At 56.9% G+C, this 16,897-nt stretch overlaps 1 protein-coding gene across 2 annotated transcripts in view; it reads left to right on the forward strand.

The window, feature by feature from the left end:
- Positions 1-16,505, forward strand: part of DNAAF5 (dynein axonemal assembly factor 5) — a 48,049-nt gene extending 31,544 nt beyond the window's left edge. For both annotated transcript variants that reach the window (XM_045460698.1, XM_045460699.1), the window contains 5 exons: positions 319-466; positions 2,834-2,984; positions 4,391-4,547; positions 6,907-7,101; positions 15,477-16,505. In XM_045460698.1, coding sequence (XP_045316654.1) covers positions 319-466; positions 2,834-2,984; positions 4,391-4,547; positions 6,907-7,101; positions 15,477-15,613 — 788 coding nt within the window. In that variant the 3' untranslated portion in view covers positions 15,614-16,505. The remainder of the gene's footprint in view (positions 1-318; positions 467-2,833; positions 2,985-4,390; positions 4,548-6,906; positions 7,102-15,476) is intronic.
- The last annotated feature ends 392 nt before the right edge of the window (positions 16,506-16,897 follow it).

Consider the following 16,897-nt stretch of genomic DNA (forward strand, 5'->3'; position numbering starts at 1 on the left):
GTACGTGTTCTGAATAATTTATCTTGGTTGATCTTTAAAGTGTTGCTTGACTGTAACTTTTTTTTTTTTTAAGAATCTGAGAAAACACGAGGAAATACAAAGTCACCGTATTGAACAATTAGCACGATTTGGGGGTTAAGTGTTTGCTTTTACAGGGATACCCTCGATCCAGAAAGGAGAGGAAGGTGGTGGACGGGCCGTAACCGCCCCTGTGCCCACGGCCCCTCCCCGTCACCCGGCGCCAACCCGGCGGCGGGGTGGGGGCTGCGTCGTCCCACGAGCAGGAGCCGTGGGAACCGTGAGCTGTGTGTTTTCCAGGCCCGGCGCTGGGAGAAGTGCTCCCCCACCTGGTGCCCGTCCTCAGGAGCTGCCTCCAGCCCGCCCGGGACCCGCAGATGCGCCTGCGGCTCTTCTCCTCCCTGTCGCGGGTGCTGCTGAGCGCAAAGCAGACGGTCGACTCCCAGGGGTAGGTCTGCCCGGCCTCCAGCCTCTGCGGGCGCTCTCAGGTGGGAGCTGGGGTCACCCCGGGCTCTGGCGCTGGCCGCGGGAGCGAGCACCCGCCCGGACAGACACAAAGTCCACGTCGTTTCCACGTGGCCATTAAAATTCCATCGAACGAAGAGGTTGTAGGGAACATTAACTGTTAATGGTTTATACGTTAGCTATTCTCAGTTTTAAATGCCTTTGGTGCCTTTGAAACCTAACAGAGAATGGGCTGAATCGCCATTAGTGGCTAAAGCGTGAGGAAAACCCTGTTGCCAGCAAGGACTTAGGGCAGCAAACCCGTGACGGGCCGGTGGCAGACCCTGGCTGGTCAGGCGCCGCGTGGGTGCACCTCGCCCCCAGGCCCCCAGCGGCTGGGTGGGCGGTAAGGCGTGTGGGGACCCTGTCCCCTTGGAAGGAGCGTGTCCTGCCATGTCACAAGTGTGCTGGGACCTTTCCCTGGGGCTCCTCCTCTCCCCGGGCTCTGCCGGCCCGTCCGCAGGCAGGGAATCCTGTCTGCTGCTCGTCTGCCCGAGCTTCCAGCCTACAAGGGCCATAAAGAGACGATGTTGGCCCGCAGGCCTCCCGGCAGGGGAGCTATCCATGGATAAGCCGCGAGGGCGCGGGCCAGCTGGCACCTCACAGCCTGTGCTCCCCCACGGCCTCGCGAGGGGCCTCAACAAGCCCCCGGGCACGGGGAGCCCTGGGGATGCACTGCCAACCCTCTTCTGCCAGAACGTGTTCGCCGGCTGCCCGCGGGTCCCGACCTGAGGCCGAGGTGGCCGAACACGGGCGCTGATCGGCTGCCCTGGGTCCTTGGCCTCACGATGTCCTACTGAAGCGCCAAGTCGGGCTCCTCAGTTTGAGGAGGTGCTGTTTTGGGGACCCTCCGTGGACGGGTTGCTCCCTCCACAGAGCGCCCCCAGCGTGGGCCCTTGGTGCCGGCCCCCACCTGTCCTGGGTTCGGTCATTGCTCTTGGTGGTCCCTGCACCCCCAATCCCGTGGCCTCTGCTCCCCGGGGTGTCTGTGGAGACACGACAGACCTTGCTGGCCACCACCTGGGCTCTGCCCGCTCCTGGAGGTCGACTGGGGACTGGGGGAGGGGCGCCAGCAGCGGTAGGAGGTCTGTCTTCAGACCCCAGCGGGGACCTTGCTTTGCGCAATGGAGCTGCTCCGCAGAGTCAGGTGCTGGGTCTTAGCGCAGCGCTGACGGGCCCTGGGTCGCTGCCCGTCTCCCGCGGCAGAGCGGCAGCCTGGCCAGCACGCGGTCCTCGCTTTTCCAGCCACTTCACCTGACGCCTCAGAGGACAGGACTGTTGGGTCTTTCCACAGAGCCCCCTTGTAAATCACTTTGCGGGAAATAGCAGCCCTTTGTGTAAAAATTAAAGCACGTTAAAAACCTAATTGTGTGAGTGTGTGTGTGTGTGTGTGTGTGTGTGAGCGAGCATGTGTGTGCGTGTGTGTGCAAGTCCAGAACCAGATTTGCCGCGTACCTACATCTCTGGCTCTTGGATGCCCCCTGCTGGAAGCAAGCAGGTGGAGCCTTCCCAGAAGGGACAGTCCCTGAGTTGAGGGTCCAGGCAGCGGAGAGGGACAGAAGCAGAGGCCGGAGGGCAGGGTGCAGGGAGAGCCTCGGTGCCGCGCAGCTCTGGCCTCGCCGTGGAGGCTACTGCACCTTTTCGGTATTCCAGAACAGCTGGTATTTGAGACGTGAGCCACCTTTGAAATACACTTTGGAATAAGGTTCAGAAATAAGTTGATGAATTGCTCGTTCGAGCAAACGTGTCTCGGTCTAATGGTGGCAGCGCAGTGGGGTTCGTGAGGATGCTCAGGCTTTTCTCTGGGTGCCTCTCAACGGGGCGCTCAGAGTGTGGCTCCGCAGCACGAGCCGCCCGACACAGCGGGATGTGTGAGTTTACATCCAGACCAAGTGCCCAGACTGCTGGCAGGAACGTCCACGTCTCTGTGACCGTGGCGCTCGGGGCCTGGGTGCGGAGGGGAGCGTGCCCACAGGGCGGTGTCGGGTGTGCGTGCGTAGGATGGCCACACGTGCAAATGACGTTGCTGGCCTGGTCGATGTGCCCGGTGACCTCACGTCTCCTCTTTTAGAGCCCAGCAGAGATGGGTGGGGCCCCCACAGCCTCACCCCTGCAGAGGGGGGGTGGGGTGCTCTGGAGGCTGCAGGCCCAGCAGAGGCCAGCAGGAGCTGGGAAGGCCGCTGGCTCTCCCCCAGGCACCCACTCCCCTGCAGGGAGGGCGCCCGCCCCAGGGAGGCAGCTGTCCTCCTATTCCGGCTCCCCTCTGCCCCGTGCGCTCCCCTTCACCTGCTATGTCGTGTCTCCACCCCAGGCACTTTCACCACTACCTCGACACTGTGACGAAGGACATCTTGGTCCCCAATCTGCAGTGGCACGCAGGGAAGACGGCTGCAGCCATCCGCACGGCAGCCGTGTCCTGCCTCTGGGCGCTCATCAGCAGTGAGGTCCTGTCGGACGAGCAGGTGGGGCTCCCAAGGACACCTGCCGGGGGGGGGGGGGGGCGGGGACACGTGTAGCCGCCAAACACTGCTTTCCGAAACCCACAGGGGTGGGAGCCTGGGGGCCGCGGCGAGAGCAGGGTACCACCGGCCATCGTGACCCGTAGCATTTTGTTTTGATCGGCTGGGGCTGCTGTTAGGTGTATGTATTGATATGTATTGAATGTGGCTCTTTACGGAGCAGAGAACGTATGCACCGAACTCTACCTGAGCTTGGCCGATCTCGGGGTTTCTGCGCTACTGTTACTCCACCTGCGCAACGGGATCAGGGAAACGGGGGGCGAGGGGCAGCTGTCGGAAGGCCTTGCTGTTGCTCTGCGCTCGGCCCCAGGTCTGCAGGCATCCGGCCAGGTGTTCGTCTAGTGTGTGAGCTCCACCTCCTGGTCCGCTGAACTGCCATGAGTTTTTTTTAAGTAGGTTTTCTTTTATTGACTTATTTAAGCTTAAATCCAAGTTAGTTAACACGTAGCGTAACAGTGATTTCAGGAATAGAACTTAGCGATTTATCACTTACGTATCGCACCCGGTGTTCGTCCCAACAAGTGCCCTCCTTAACGTCCCCTCGCCCATTTAGCCCATCCCCCCACCCAACACCCCGCCAGCGACCCTCAGTTTGTTCTCTGTATTTAAGAGTCTCTTACAGTTTGCCTCCCTCTCTGTTTTTATCTTATTTTTCTTTTCCTTGTTCTATGTTCATTTGTTTTTTAAATTCCACACGAGTGAAATCGTGTGATACTTGTCTTTCTCTGACTGCCTTATTTCGCTTAGCATGATACGTCTAGTTCCATCCACGTTGTTGCAAACGTGAACCACCATGATTTGAGTTAAAACGTCCCCCAAATTGTATGGACACAACATGCAGCCACGCTAGCAAGGAGCAGGCTGTAGGCTTGTCTCCACGGCTTTGTGAGCGATGGGCTTGTCCACTGACCAAGTTAAACAAAACTGTTCAACTGTTCATCTAGATTTTATTTCTTTTTTAGCGTTTATTTATTTTTGAGGGAGAGAATGCGAGCAGGGGAGGGGCAGAGAGAGAGGGAGACACAGCATCAGAAGCAGGCTCCAGGCTCTGAGCTGTCAGCACAGAGCCCGACGTGGGGCTTGAACTTGAAAACCACAAGATCGTGACACGAACTGAAGTCGAAGTCGGACGCTTAACCGACTGAGCCCCTCAGGCGCCCTAAGTCATCTAGGTTTTAAAATCAAGGTTTGAGGTCTCATATAAAAATTTTAAAAACATTCCAGACTCCTTTATATCTGTACGAGAGCCAAGCTCCTTCCATCATGGGCAGTGTGTGCACAGTGCGGGACCAGCGCTGTCACCCCTGGGACAGAGCCGATCAGGACCCTCCTCTGTCTTCCCATCACAGATCCGGAAAGTTCAGGAGACGCTGATGCCGCAGATTCTAACCTCCCTGGAAGAAGATTCCCAGATGACTCGATTAACTTCGTGCCAAATCATCAACACATTTCTAAAGACCTCCGGTGGTGTGGCTGATGCCGATAAGCTCATCAAGGTTTATCCTGGTACGATGCTTTTCTTTCCCGAACTGTGTGGGTCTGTTTCTTCTAGAGGGAAATGGAAACTGGTACTTGGACTTCCGGTCGGCCTGGTGCCAGGAGTCCAGACGCAGCCGTGACCGGTGAGCCGTCACTGAAGAGAGAGCGAGGCAGGCAGCCCGTGCCCAGGCAGTGGGGCCCCGCACCCCCACCCCAGAGCAGGTGCTGCAGCCAGGCCAGGGTGCGAGGACGGGCGCGGCAAGAGCTTCTGCGGCAGCCGTGCCTTCCGTCCCACGTCTCCGCCTCTTTGGAGCCCCGGCACCGGGCGAGTCCCAGATCAGAAGCAGAGGAACAACCCCCACCCCGGCCCCGAACAGAGTAGCAAACGCAGAGGATTCCTAAGAACACAGAGAAAACCGCGTTGAGGAGGAGAACAAGGATCCCAACGCTGCAGGGATAGATGTTCTAGAGCCCAGCTCAGAGCTCAGACAAAAATACAAAGGGGACGAAGCTGCAGATAAGAAGGAGCCCGGCAGACGCTCTAGGCTTGCGCACGCCAACTGGAGGGAGGGTCCTGTGGAGGAGGAAGAGGAGGAGGAGGAGGAGGAGGGGGGCGGTCAGCCTCAGGTGGGGCGTGCAGCGTCTGTGGGCGCACCTGTGGCCGGTCTCCACGGCCCGTCATAGCCACACTGGGCTGTCCTCTGTGCCGCAGCATTTAGCTGATGGAGTGATTCCTCAAAGGTGGTTTTCGGAAGTCCCAGAAATGAAAAGTCCCTGAAATTCAGAGCTGCAGCCACTGGGTGCACAAGACGGGGTGTGGTGGGGAGGGATCCGTGAGCTGAGTCCCCTCGGGACGCCGTGAGAGGAAGACACGCGTCTGCGGGGAGAGGGGCTCCAGCGCTCCCAGCTCCGGGGGGAGGGATGGACGGCTGATACCGGCAGAGGTGGTGGCTCAGAATATTCCGGAACTGCAGGTGGTGCATCGTGATGCTGAGCAGGAAGCCGCCTGCTGAAATCCAGAGTTGAAGTCCCCTTTCTCACGCGTTCTTGCAAGTTTCTTTTCACTTTTTGTGTTTACTTTTGTGACAACAAACACCGTATTCTTCCCGGCGACCCTTACAGTTCTGTTTGCGCCACGTCAGTTGGTGACTGTCAGAGTCCGTTGGGATTTTGCTCACGTCTAAAAAGAGCCAGCGAAAAGATTGCACATATCTGGGCTTTGGGGGTTGTTTTCATGCAAAAGGATTTCCTCGCGGGCTCCTTTCTCGGGACCAGTTCGGGGCCCTGGGTGGCGATGTGTTTGCAGAGGGCAGGACGCCCCGAGGTCTGTCGTATGGAGGATGCGTGTGCACCCAGCACGGGCCCCAAGAGAGCCACCCTTTGTTCCAAGCCCACAGTTGCACGTGACGGCTGACCCCAATCACAAAAGTGAATTTCCAGGCCACTTCTTAAAACTCGGGAATTACCGTCAGAGGAAAACACGCCATGCCAGAGTCGGCCTGAGCCGGAGGGAGTGAGGACATGGGAGGAGTCCCTGCGGGACTCGGGTGGTGGTGTGCCCGCCAGGCCGCCGTCCCAGGACCGGGTGAGGCCAAGACCCTTAGGAAAGCCCTTCTGCCATGAGCTAGTGCCCGGCAGGAGGCCGCAGTACCACCAGCCCACAGCCCTGCCTGCTCACTTCTGGGGGCCGGGCCTCCCACCACCTGGGGCTGCAGCCCTGCTCCCTGCCCCCGCCTACCTCTTGCCCTGCTCACGGAGTGCCCGAGCGACTGCTGAGTCTCCAGAGACACCCGGCCACAGGGCCAGGGATTTCTCACAGTTTGGGGGAGAAAAGCATACATTTGATAAAAACCTCACCGGTGAACGGTGAGTTTCTGCTAACTGGAGAGGTGGTTCCTGTTTTCACCAGCCGAGTAGTCTGGCTCAGAGCTCAGCAGAAACAACACTGATACAGGTGGTGGCGATCGTGTCACTGGGGGCCGAGCTCTGTCCCTAGAGCCCAGTTGGGAGGGCGGTGTGTACATCCAGGGGACGGGCAGCCAGGGTGTGATGCCCATGGTGACAGACGGAGCATCTTGGAGCCACAGAGAGCCCGGGGCACCTGGCAGGTGAGACAGGGAGAGCAGCTCAGGCCTGCCCACCTCTCCTCCCACCCCTCCTCCCACCCGGCCCAGGGTCCACCCTGTGGCCGGTGCGGTCAAGGGATCCGGCACACCGGGAGCCGCCCCCAGCCCCTGGCACGCGAGCACCAGTCTCCCCACAGGATGGGTTTACCATGGCCCGAGGGCGAGTGCCCCGGGAGTGGGGTCAGGTCCCCACTCTGGAAGCTCCAGTGCTCCGTCTGTGCCGGCCTCTGTCTCACTGTCCCATCCGGCCCTCCCTCCAGAGCTCCTGAAGCGTCTGGACGACGTCTCCCACGAAGTGAGGCTCGCGGCCACCTCCGCCTTGGTCACGTGGCTGGCGTGTGTCAGAAGCGACGACGACGTGAAGTCCTGCTACCAGAGCCACATTCAGTTCCTGTACAGAGAGCTCCTCGTGTACCTCGATGACCCGGACGGCACTGTCCAGGATGCGGTTTTAGGTAGGAGTCTCCAGCACGTGTGCTGCATTGTGAAGGCTGTCCCCAGAGCGTGGACGCGGCTCCTCACGGCCGAGTCACGGGCTGGCCACATGAGGGCGGGGGGCAGGGCCACGGCCTCAGGGCCTCTGTGGACTGGCCTCCTGGGTGGGTTACAGCCCTCGAAACTTACCGTGGTAGAAGTTACAGTGGAGAAAAATCTTAGGTGTCTATTAATTTGTTTAGAATGACTATAAATCCATCATATGTTAACATAATTAACGTGTGGTTTTGAAACGTAGGTTTTCTTCTTTTCTTTTTAAAACTTTTTTAGCGTCTATTTGTTTAGTGTCTTTCTTTGAGAAAGAGAGCTGGCACGGGGGAGGGCGTAGAGAGAGAGGGAGACCCCGAATCCAAAGCAGGTTCCAGGTTCTGAGTTGTCAGCACAGAGCCCAGCGCAGGGCTTGAACCCACGAACCGTGAGACACGAACCGTGAGAGCATGACCTGAGCCGAAGTCGGAAGCCGAACCGACAGAGCCCCAGGTGCCCCTGGAAGATGTATTTTCTAAAACAATAACACGCAGACAGAGGCGCATCGCTTTACCTTTCCGCGCGTCTCAGTAGAAGCAGCTGGGCGTTTGCGGCTTCTGCGTTCTTGGCCGTGGTGAGTGTTGTCCAGGGAAGCGTGTGAAGGAACCTGGCCCCGGACAGGTACGCTGTCGGAGGCGGGGGTACCCGTTGTGTGTAACCACAGAGATGCCTTCATACCGCCTGACCTGCCCAGGCGGTCGTTCCAGGGTCCTGCGGGGTTGACTCCGGCTACGTTCTCGCCTGTTGGTCGGTCCTGCACGTTGCCGTTTTGTCAGGCCGTGTCCAGAAGTCACGTTTGTCGGCATCGAGCTCAGAAAAGTCTCGGGAAGAAAAGTTGCAGGAAGCCGTTCAGCTGACGGTGTTGGAAACAAGTTACCGTGATTGCGGTTTCCGCTTGAAAGCTTAAATCTTCTCGTTGGCCACAAGTACCGTCACTCTGTTCATTTTTGAGACGGTGTCCTGCCTGGTACCCAAGTGTGAGGAACCTGAGTCTTCCTGCTGTCGTGGAAGCGGCGTCCCGGGGACCCAGGCACACCCCGCCGTGCCCCCGCCCCACCACACAGGACACTCCGACGGCAGATGCCGCAGAGCAGGGACATCGGGTGTCGTCCCCAGAGCAGCACGAACAGCGTTGTGCCAAGAAGTAGATGTGAATGGAATTCCCGACGATACTCTGATAACCCAAAGGAAGTCAAGAAAGGAGGCCAGGGAGAACACAGAGACAGGGCCAGCCGGAGACAGAGAGACCGGGTGCAGCCTCTGCTGCAGTCTCGTTGAACGTTAACGAGCTGGGCGCTCCAGGTGAAAGGCAGACAGTGTCAAGTCAGTGAGATGATCACGACTCAGCTTGGCTGCCTGAGAACTGATCTAACGGAAGAATCTTGACTGCTTTATCGAGGACATTCTTGAGGGAACTTGGCAGCAGAAGGTTCACCGACCCTACAGCTGCCCGCCCTGCTTTGTGTCGCGCAGCGAGTGGGCGGCCTTGTCCGGGGGAGTCCCAGACCCCTGAGGGCCGTCCCCAGCGGGTGTGGGCGACAGCTGGGCAGTGTCGGGCGGGCGCTGGCAGTGTTGGGCTGGCTCCGCGGCCGTTCCCAGTGCGTGGGCCGGGTCCGGCCGCTTGGCCGGGTCCTCGCAGACCCCACCTCGCTCTCCTCTCTGCCCCCCACCCCCACCGCCCCCGCCGGCGAGAGAGAGAACAGCTGTGTCCATCTTCCCTGGCCCGTAGCCTGGTTGCTGCGGAGGCCAGGGGTCCGGGACCCAGGGGACCAGCGTGTACCCTGTGCGTGTCCTCTGCCTGCCAGAGCTGGCGGGACTCGAAGTGGCAGAGACGTTGGGGCAGGCCGACCACTCTGCTCCTCTGCTCCTGCACCCTGACCTCGGCGTGCACCCTAACCTGGGTGCTCACGCGACGCCAGCTCTTAGCACATCCCGCCCTTGCTGTCCCGGCGGCCAGCCGGCCGTGTTTAGAGTCCTGAGCTCCAAACGCCCCAATTGCTCTGCTCCAGCAGACCAGGCACGTCTCCTGGAAGACTGGCCTTCCCCCCTGCCGGCCTCCCCTCCAGAGGACTGGTTCCCCCTGCCGGCCTCCCCTCCGGAGGACTGGCCTTCCCCTCTGGAGGACCGGCTCCCCCTGCTGGCCTCCCCTCTGGACGACTGGTCTTCCCCGCTGCCGGCCTCCCCTCCGGAAGACTGGCTCCCCCTGCCGGCCTCCCCTCCTGAGGACTGGCTTCCCCTGCCAGCCTCCCCTCCTGAGGACTGGCCTTCCCCCCTGCCAGCCTCTCCTCTGGAGGACTGGTCTTCCCCCCTCCCGGCCTCCCCTACAGAGGACTGGCCTTCCCCCCTGCCGGCCTCCCCTCCTGAGGACTGGCCTTCCCCCCTGCCAGCCTCCCCTCCTGAGGACTGGCCTTCCCCCCTGCCAGCCTCTCCTCTGGAGGACTGGTCTTCCCCCCTCCCGGCCTCCCCTACAGAGGACTGGCCTTCCCCCCTGCCGGCCTCCCCTCCTGAGGACTGGCCTTCCCCCCTGCCAGCCTCCCCTCCTGAGGACTGGCCTTCCCCCCTGCCAGCCTCCCCTCCTGAGGACTGGCCTTCCCCCCTGCCAGCCTCTCCTCTGGAGGACTGGACTTCCCCCCTCCCCGCCTCCCCTCCAGAAGACTGGCTCCCCCTGCCGGCCTCCCCTCAGCACCTCACGCCTGGGGACCTCTTGACCGATGACGGTGCTTCTGTCCCACTGACAAGGCGAAGTTCCTCCATGTCCACTCCTACGGCTGGTCCCGTGTGTCCCTTAACCTCCCCCCCCCCCAACAAGAGCCATTCTTGCCCTGCTGCCCGAGCCTCCTGCTCGGGACTCTTCTGCACCTGCATATACTCGACGGGACCACTGGTCACCACCCCCATGGCTCCTGGGTTGCCTTGCGTCCCTCTGGCCTCTGCTTCTTTCTGCACATGGCATCTTGGTGACCTTGTCTCCTCTCCTGGCTTCAGATGCTACCCATGTGCCGGGGGCCCCCAAACCGAAGTCCAGGCCAGACGTCTGCCCCAGGATCTAGACACGCACATACCCAGGTGCTCAGAGGACACGAGCGTCTGCCGGGCACAACAGCTGTAACGTTCAGGCCACCCCCGGGGCCACTGCCCCCGCTTGGCCACCCTGCTCCCCCACCACGTCCCCATTACCACCAGCAACGTTCCGTCCTCCTCGTGATTGACGGCAGAAACCTCGGAGCCAAGTCCAGTGACCTCCTAAGTCGGCTTGTCTCCGTCCACCCCTGCCTGCATCCGCCAGGGCACTCCTGCAGGATGGCTTGGATGACTCCAGTGCTCGGCCCACGGCACCTGCCACCTCCCCTCCCACCCAGAGTCCAGCCCCCACCAGCCCCCCACCGTGCCCATTGTGGCGGTGACCAGGAACACTGTGCCTTCCTCCTCCTTCTGACTCGCGTGTGCTGCTCCTGGCTTTCCCTCCTCCTTCTGACTCTCGTGTGCTGCTCCCAGCCTTCCTCCTCCTTCTGACTCGCGTGTGCTTGTCCCTCCTCCTTCTGACTCACGTGCTGCTCATACCTTTCATCCTCTTTCTGACCCTCATGTACCGCTTTCTCCTCCTTCTGACTCTCGTGTGCTGCTCCTGGCTTCCTTCCTCCTTCTGACACTCGCATGCTGCTCCTGGCTTTCCCTCCTCCTTCTGACTCTCGTGTGCTGCTCCTGGCTTCCTTCCTCCTTCTGACACTGGCATGCTGTTCTGAGCCTTCCTCCTCCTTCTGACTCTTACAAGCTGTTCTGAGCCTTCCTCCTCCTCCTGACTCTCGTGTGCTGTCCCTCCTCCTTCTGACTCGCGTGTGCTTGTCCCTCCTCCTTCTGACTCACGTGCTGCTCATACCTTTCATCCTCTTTCTGACCCTCATGTACCGCTTTCTCCTCCTTCTGACTCTCGTGTGCTGCTCCTGGCTTCCTTCCTCCTTCTGACACTCGCATGCTGCTCCTGGCTTTCCCTCCTCCTTCTGACTCTCGTGTGCTGCTCCCAGCCTTCCTCCTCCTTCTGACTCGCGTGTGCTGCTCCTGGCTTTCCCTCCTCCTTCTGACTCGCGTGTGCTGCTCCCAGCCTTCCTCCTCCTTCTGACTCGCGTGCTGCTCATACCTTTCATCCTCTTTCTGACCCTCATGTACCGCTTTCTCCTCCTTCTGACTCTCGTGTGCTGCTCCTGGCTTTCCCTCCTCCTTCTGACTCTCGTGTGCTGCTCCCAGCCTTCCCTCCTCCTTCTGACTCTCGCAAGCTGTTCTGAACCTTCCCTCCTCCTCCTGACTTTCGCAAGCTGTTCTGAGCCTTCCTCCTCCTCCTCCTGACTCTCGTGTGCTGGTCCCTCCTCCTTCAGACTCTTGCGCGCTGGTCCCCCCTCCTTCTGACTCTCATGTGCTCCCAGCTTTGCCTCTTCCTTCTGACTCTCGCGTGCTGCTCCCGGCTTCCCTCCTCCTTCTGACTCTCAGAGGCTGCTCTCAGACTACAGTGCGAAGGGTCCCTGGACACACGTTTGTTGCCTGCCGTATCCACGGAGCCCAGCACACAGCAGGCCTGCAGGAGGTGTTTGTTGAATGAACCAGCGTCAGTGTGATGACAGGGTTGACCATATCTCTGGGCCGGTTTACTAATGTAAGAGCTGTTTCTAAGACCAAAATGACACAGATAAATCACCCTTGGGGATTCTGGAGGACTTTTGTGGTCCACCAACAACTCCAAGATTTTTTTTTTTAAGTGTATTTATTTTGAGACAGAGAGTGCAAGCTCGGGAGGGCTAGAGAGAGAGAGAACCTCAGGCAGGCCCTGCCTGCCAGCACAGAGCCCGACACGGGGCTCGAACCTACCGCGCCGTGAGACCGTGACCTGGGCCGAAATCAAGATCCAGACGCTCAGCCGACTGAGCCACCCGGGCGCCCCTCCAAGGTTATTTTTAAGTGCTGTTTGTCTACACTGGGACCATTGTACGCTGACCCAGCAACATCCGATGGATTCAAATGCTGCAACAACTTTCTATTTAAAACTTGGTTTTTTTAGAGTGGTTTTAGGGTCACAGCTAAATTGAGAGGAAGGTACAGAAGTCTCCCACTTACCAGCTGCCCCCCACACGCATCACCCTCCCCGCTGGCAGTGCACCTGTCCCTCACGGCTGTTGGCCCACACTGACAGGCCAGCACCACCCAGAGTCCAGGTTCCGTGAGGCTCTCTCTAGGCGGCCGCGCACGGACGTGTGCCCGGGCCCACCACTCCAGAGCCACACAGAATAGTCCCACTGCCGTGTGTGCTCTGCCTGAGGCCTCCCACCCCGACAGCCACTGGTCTGTTACCGTCTCCATAGTTGGGCCTTTTCCAGAGTGTCACAGAGTCAGAGTGCTACAGTATGAAGCCTTCCCAGACCGGCTCGTTCACTTGCTAACGCGTTTAAGGTGCTTCCGCGTCTTTTCGTGGGTTCACAGCTCACTTCTTCTCAGCACTGAATAATCCACTGTCTAGACAGACCCCCGTTATTCACCCGTCCGGCTGCTGAAGGACAGTTACAGACAAAGCTGCTGTAAATATATGTGTGCACATAAGGCTTCAGCTCCTTCGGGTAGATAGCAAGTGGCACGATGGCGGGGTCGCGTGGTGAGAACGTACTAGTCCTGTCACGAGTCTCGCCAACCTGTCTTGCAAGGTGGCTGCCCCCTTCCGCGTTGCCGCCGGCAGGGCCTGGGATTCCTGCTGCTCCGCGTCCTCGCCAGCGTCCGCCGTGACGTGTTGTGGGCCATGGCCCTTGCGACAGGCGCGTGGTGGCGTCCCCTTGCTGTTTTGTTCCACGTTTCCCAGAGGACACGCAACGTGGAGCCTCGTGTCCGGTGCCTGTCTGCGCTCTGTGTCTCTCCCCTGCTGGGGTGTCGTTAGGTCTTCGGCTCGTTTCTTGCTTGGATTGTTCTCACGTCGGTGAGCGTTTGGAGTTCTTCGTGCATCTGGATAACAGGCCTTTATCAGATGTGCCTTCTGTGAACTGTCTCCCGGCCCGAGGCTTTGCCTTCTCAGTCTCTCGACGCTGCCTTTTGTGGAGCACGAGTGTTGGAGGTAATGACGTCCAGCCCATCAGTTACTTCTTCCGTGGCTCTTACCTTCGGTGTTGTGTCCAAAAGTCATCGCCACACCCAGGGTCCCCTAGGTTCTCTTCTGCGTTCTCTTCCAGGGGTCCAGTGCTTTTTCATTCTTTGCCCAGTTTCACGTTTAGGTCTGTGATCCGTCTTGAGTTAGCTTTTGTGAAGGACGTAAAGTCTGTGTCTAGATTCTTTTTTCCCCCGGCACGTGGACGCCCACTCGTCCCGGTTCCGTTTATTGGAACGGAGCCTCTGTGCCCTGTTGGGTGGCCAGGTCTGCGTCTGGGTCTCTGTCCTGGCCCATCAATCTGTCTGTCCCTTCAACAGGACCACACTGTCTTCGCTACTCTGGCTTTGTAGAAACTCTTAAAGTCAGAATGTGTCAGTTCTCCAACTTCGTTCTCCTTCAGTGTTGCGTTGGCTCTTCTGGGACTTTCCATTCACTTAGTCAGTATCTGAAAAATGACCTGCTGGCATTTTTATTGTGATTGCCTTAAATCTATAGATCAAGTTGGGGAGAACTGACATCTTGACAATATTGAGCTTTCCTATCCTTGAACGTGAAATTCACATAATGGCTGTCCCATTTATTTTATTTTGTTCTTTTTTCTTTCATTTATATACTACCTTTGGTTTAGTTTTTACTTCTTTTTCTTATCGTACTCAGTAGGACTTCCGGTACGATGTTGAAAAGGAGTGGCAATTTGGGATCTTAGTGGAAAAGCTTTGAGTTTCTCGCCACTAAGTGTGACTTTAGCTCTGAGGTTTTTTATAGATTTTCTTTATTGTGTTGAGGAGGTGCCCCTCTATTCCTAGTTTGCTGAGAATTTTTACCACGAATGGGTACCAGCGTTTGTCAAAATGCTATTTATGTGACCATATGATTTTCTTTTTCAGCCTATTGATGCTATGGATTACATTAATTGATTTTGGGATATTGAACCATCTTGCATTTGGGCTTCATGCATCATTCTTTTTAAACACTATTGGATTCGATTTGCTACTATTTTGTTGAGGATTTTTGCGTCTGTGTCCATGAGAGGTAACCATCCGTGGCTTCCTTTTCTTGTGATGTCTTTGTCTGGTTTTGTATCCGGGTCATGCTGGCCCGGTGAGCCAGAGAGTGAGTTAGGAAGCTTCTATCCTCTGGAAGAGATGGTAGACAGTTGGTGTAATTTCTTCCTGAAAGTTTGGTGAACCAGTCAGCCCATCTGGGGCTGGTGCTTTCTGCTTGGGAAGGTTATTAATTATTGATAGTTTCTTGGATCCATGTAGGTCTGTGGAGATTGTCTCCTCCCGTGTGAGTGTCTTTCAGGGAAGGGGTTCGTCCACCCCGTCGGGGTCACATCACATCTGCGGTCCAGGACCGCCAGCTTTTGGTTTTGTTGATTTTCTTCATTGGTTTCTGCTTTTAGAACTCTTCCTTCCTTTCTTCTGCTTACTTTGGATTTGCCTTTCTTTTTCTAGTTTCCTAAGGTGGTAAAGGAGAGTATCGACTTGCAGATCTTTCTGCGTATCTCACGCAGGCACTCGATGCCGTGACTCCCCTCCAGGCACTGCTTTCGCCACATCCTACGAATTTGGGTTAAGTTGTGCTTTCATTTTCATTTAGTTCAGGTAGTCTTTCGTTTCTGTTGAGATTTCTTCTTTGACTCTTGTGCTATTTAGAAACGTGTTGTTTAATCTCCACGTGTTTGGGGATTTTTCCAGCTTACGTCCCTTTCATTGATTTCTGGTTTAACTCCATTGTGTTCTGAGAGCAGACATCATAGGACTGGTGTTTTTTTAATTTGTTGCGGTGTTTTTCATGGCCCGGAACGTGGTCTGTCCTGGTGAGTGTGCCACAAGAGCTTGAGAAGGACTTGTATTCGGATGCCGTTGGACAGAGTCGTCTGCACATCTCCGTCGTAGCCAGTGATGGGTGGTGCCGTCGTTAAGCCGCGTCCTCACTGGTTCTCTGCTGGCCGGGTCTGTCCATCTCTGACAGAGAGTGTGGAAGTCTCTAGACACAGTGTGGATTGACCTGCCTCACGTGGTTTGGCGCTCTGCTATTAGGCACGCACGTGCACAGGCTCGTTGGTCACGTGGAGATCTGACCCTTTGTCATTAGGTAGCGTGTGGCCGCTCAGTCCCTTTTCATAAACAGGAATTGGTTTCGTGTTTATTTCTGGCGTGTTAACGGTGTTTTGCTGTTTTACAGAGGTCCTCAAAGCAGGCAGTGTCCTGTTCCCTGAGCTCCTGGCTAGAGAGACAGAGGCTGTCGTCCACAAGCACCGCTCTCCTGCCCTCTGCCAGCAGCTGCTACAGCACCTGCAGGCCCAGCCGCCTGCCCAGTGAGCAGCAGCCAGGGCGGAGCGAGCCCCGAGCTCCCGTCCTCCCCTGGGCCGGGGCCGGGGCCTCTCCACCTCACAACACGGCACCTTGTGTCAACGACCCAGGACACTCACAGGCAAGACTCTGATAGCAAGAGTATTGCAGGAAACGTGTGGTGTGCGAGATTCTCCCAAGACACTTCTCGGGCCCGGCAGTTTCTGAAGTAACATTCGCTGAGCGGCTTCTGTACTGTCATGTCTCATTTATTACAGTCCATTGACAGATCTCCCCCAAATCTGCGGGTAATTTGAAAGTAGAACGAGATGGCACCTGCTCACCCTGGCAGCCAAAGCATCCTGTTTGTTTCAAAGCTACACGCACCTGCTACGCTCGTGGGTCAGTATCTCTGTCTTGCGTAAATGCCCGCCTCACCGAGAAAGTTCTTGACTATTTTTCTTTCAAGCAAAAGTTATTAAAAAGAAATTTTGTTCTTTCTTTGTGTTGTGTCTACTGAAACTTAGCATCACAGTGAACAGTCTAAAAGGAATTTGAAATCTTTATCAGTTACAGTTTTCCGTGTAAAATATCCTGGAACTCGGAGTGTTAGTGGATACGTTCGGTCATGATATTTTTTTCTTAGGTCATTATGCAAACAGTGTTGAAAATACAATGTTTTATCAGATGTAATTTTGGTAGCTCTCTCATATAAGCAGCAGTAAAGTAAAATGGGGTTTTATTTTCTAGCACTTTCTACACCCAAGTGCCTAAAAAATTTTATTTTAAATGGATATTATTTCCATAAGCCAAATATTTATGTTACCAGGGAAAAAAATACTGTGTGTATTTTCTAACAATCAAATATGAACATTTGTGCTTAGGTGTTTGAGAATTTAATTAAAAATATTTATTGCAGTTATTTTGTATGCCTGTGTTAATGTGCTTTAGTAGTTAATCAACATTTTTAGAAATCGTGTATTTTTTCCTTAGATCTCATCTCCCGGCAACCTCCGCCCCGAGATCTGGGTGGCGGGCCCCAGGCTCTCCCACTGCTCGGTGCAGTGTCCTCTCTGGACACCAGGTGGCAGGAGCTCCAAACCCCATCACGAGGCCGGCCGCCAAGCTCGTGGGGCCCTCCGTGGGCGCGCCTGAGTGTGCGGCGCAGGCAGGGAAAGCGGGCCTGGAGAGGCAGCGGGATCCAAACCACGCTGGCCGCCAGGGAGAGGCAGGACGTTGTTTCTGCACATCTTCAAGGGGAAGTGTGCAGAGGCAGCAGGACAGTGAGTCAGTACCACTCGGTGTGACGTGAGC

The sequence above is a fragment of the Leopardus geoffroyi genome, chromosome E3 (assembly GCF_018350155.1).
Source record: "Leopardus geoffroyi isolate Oge1 chromosome E3, O.geoffroyi_Oge1_pat1.0, whole genome shotgun sequence".
NCBI lineage: Eukaryota > Metazoa > Chordata > Mammalia > Carnivora > Felidae > Leopardus > Leopardus geoffroyi.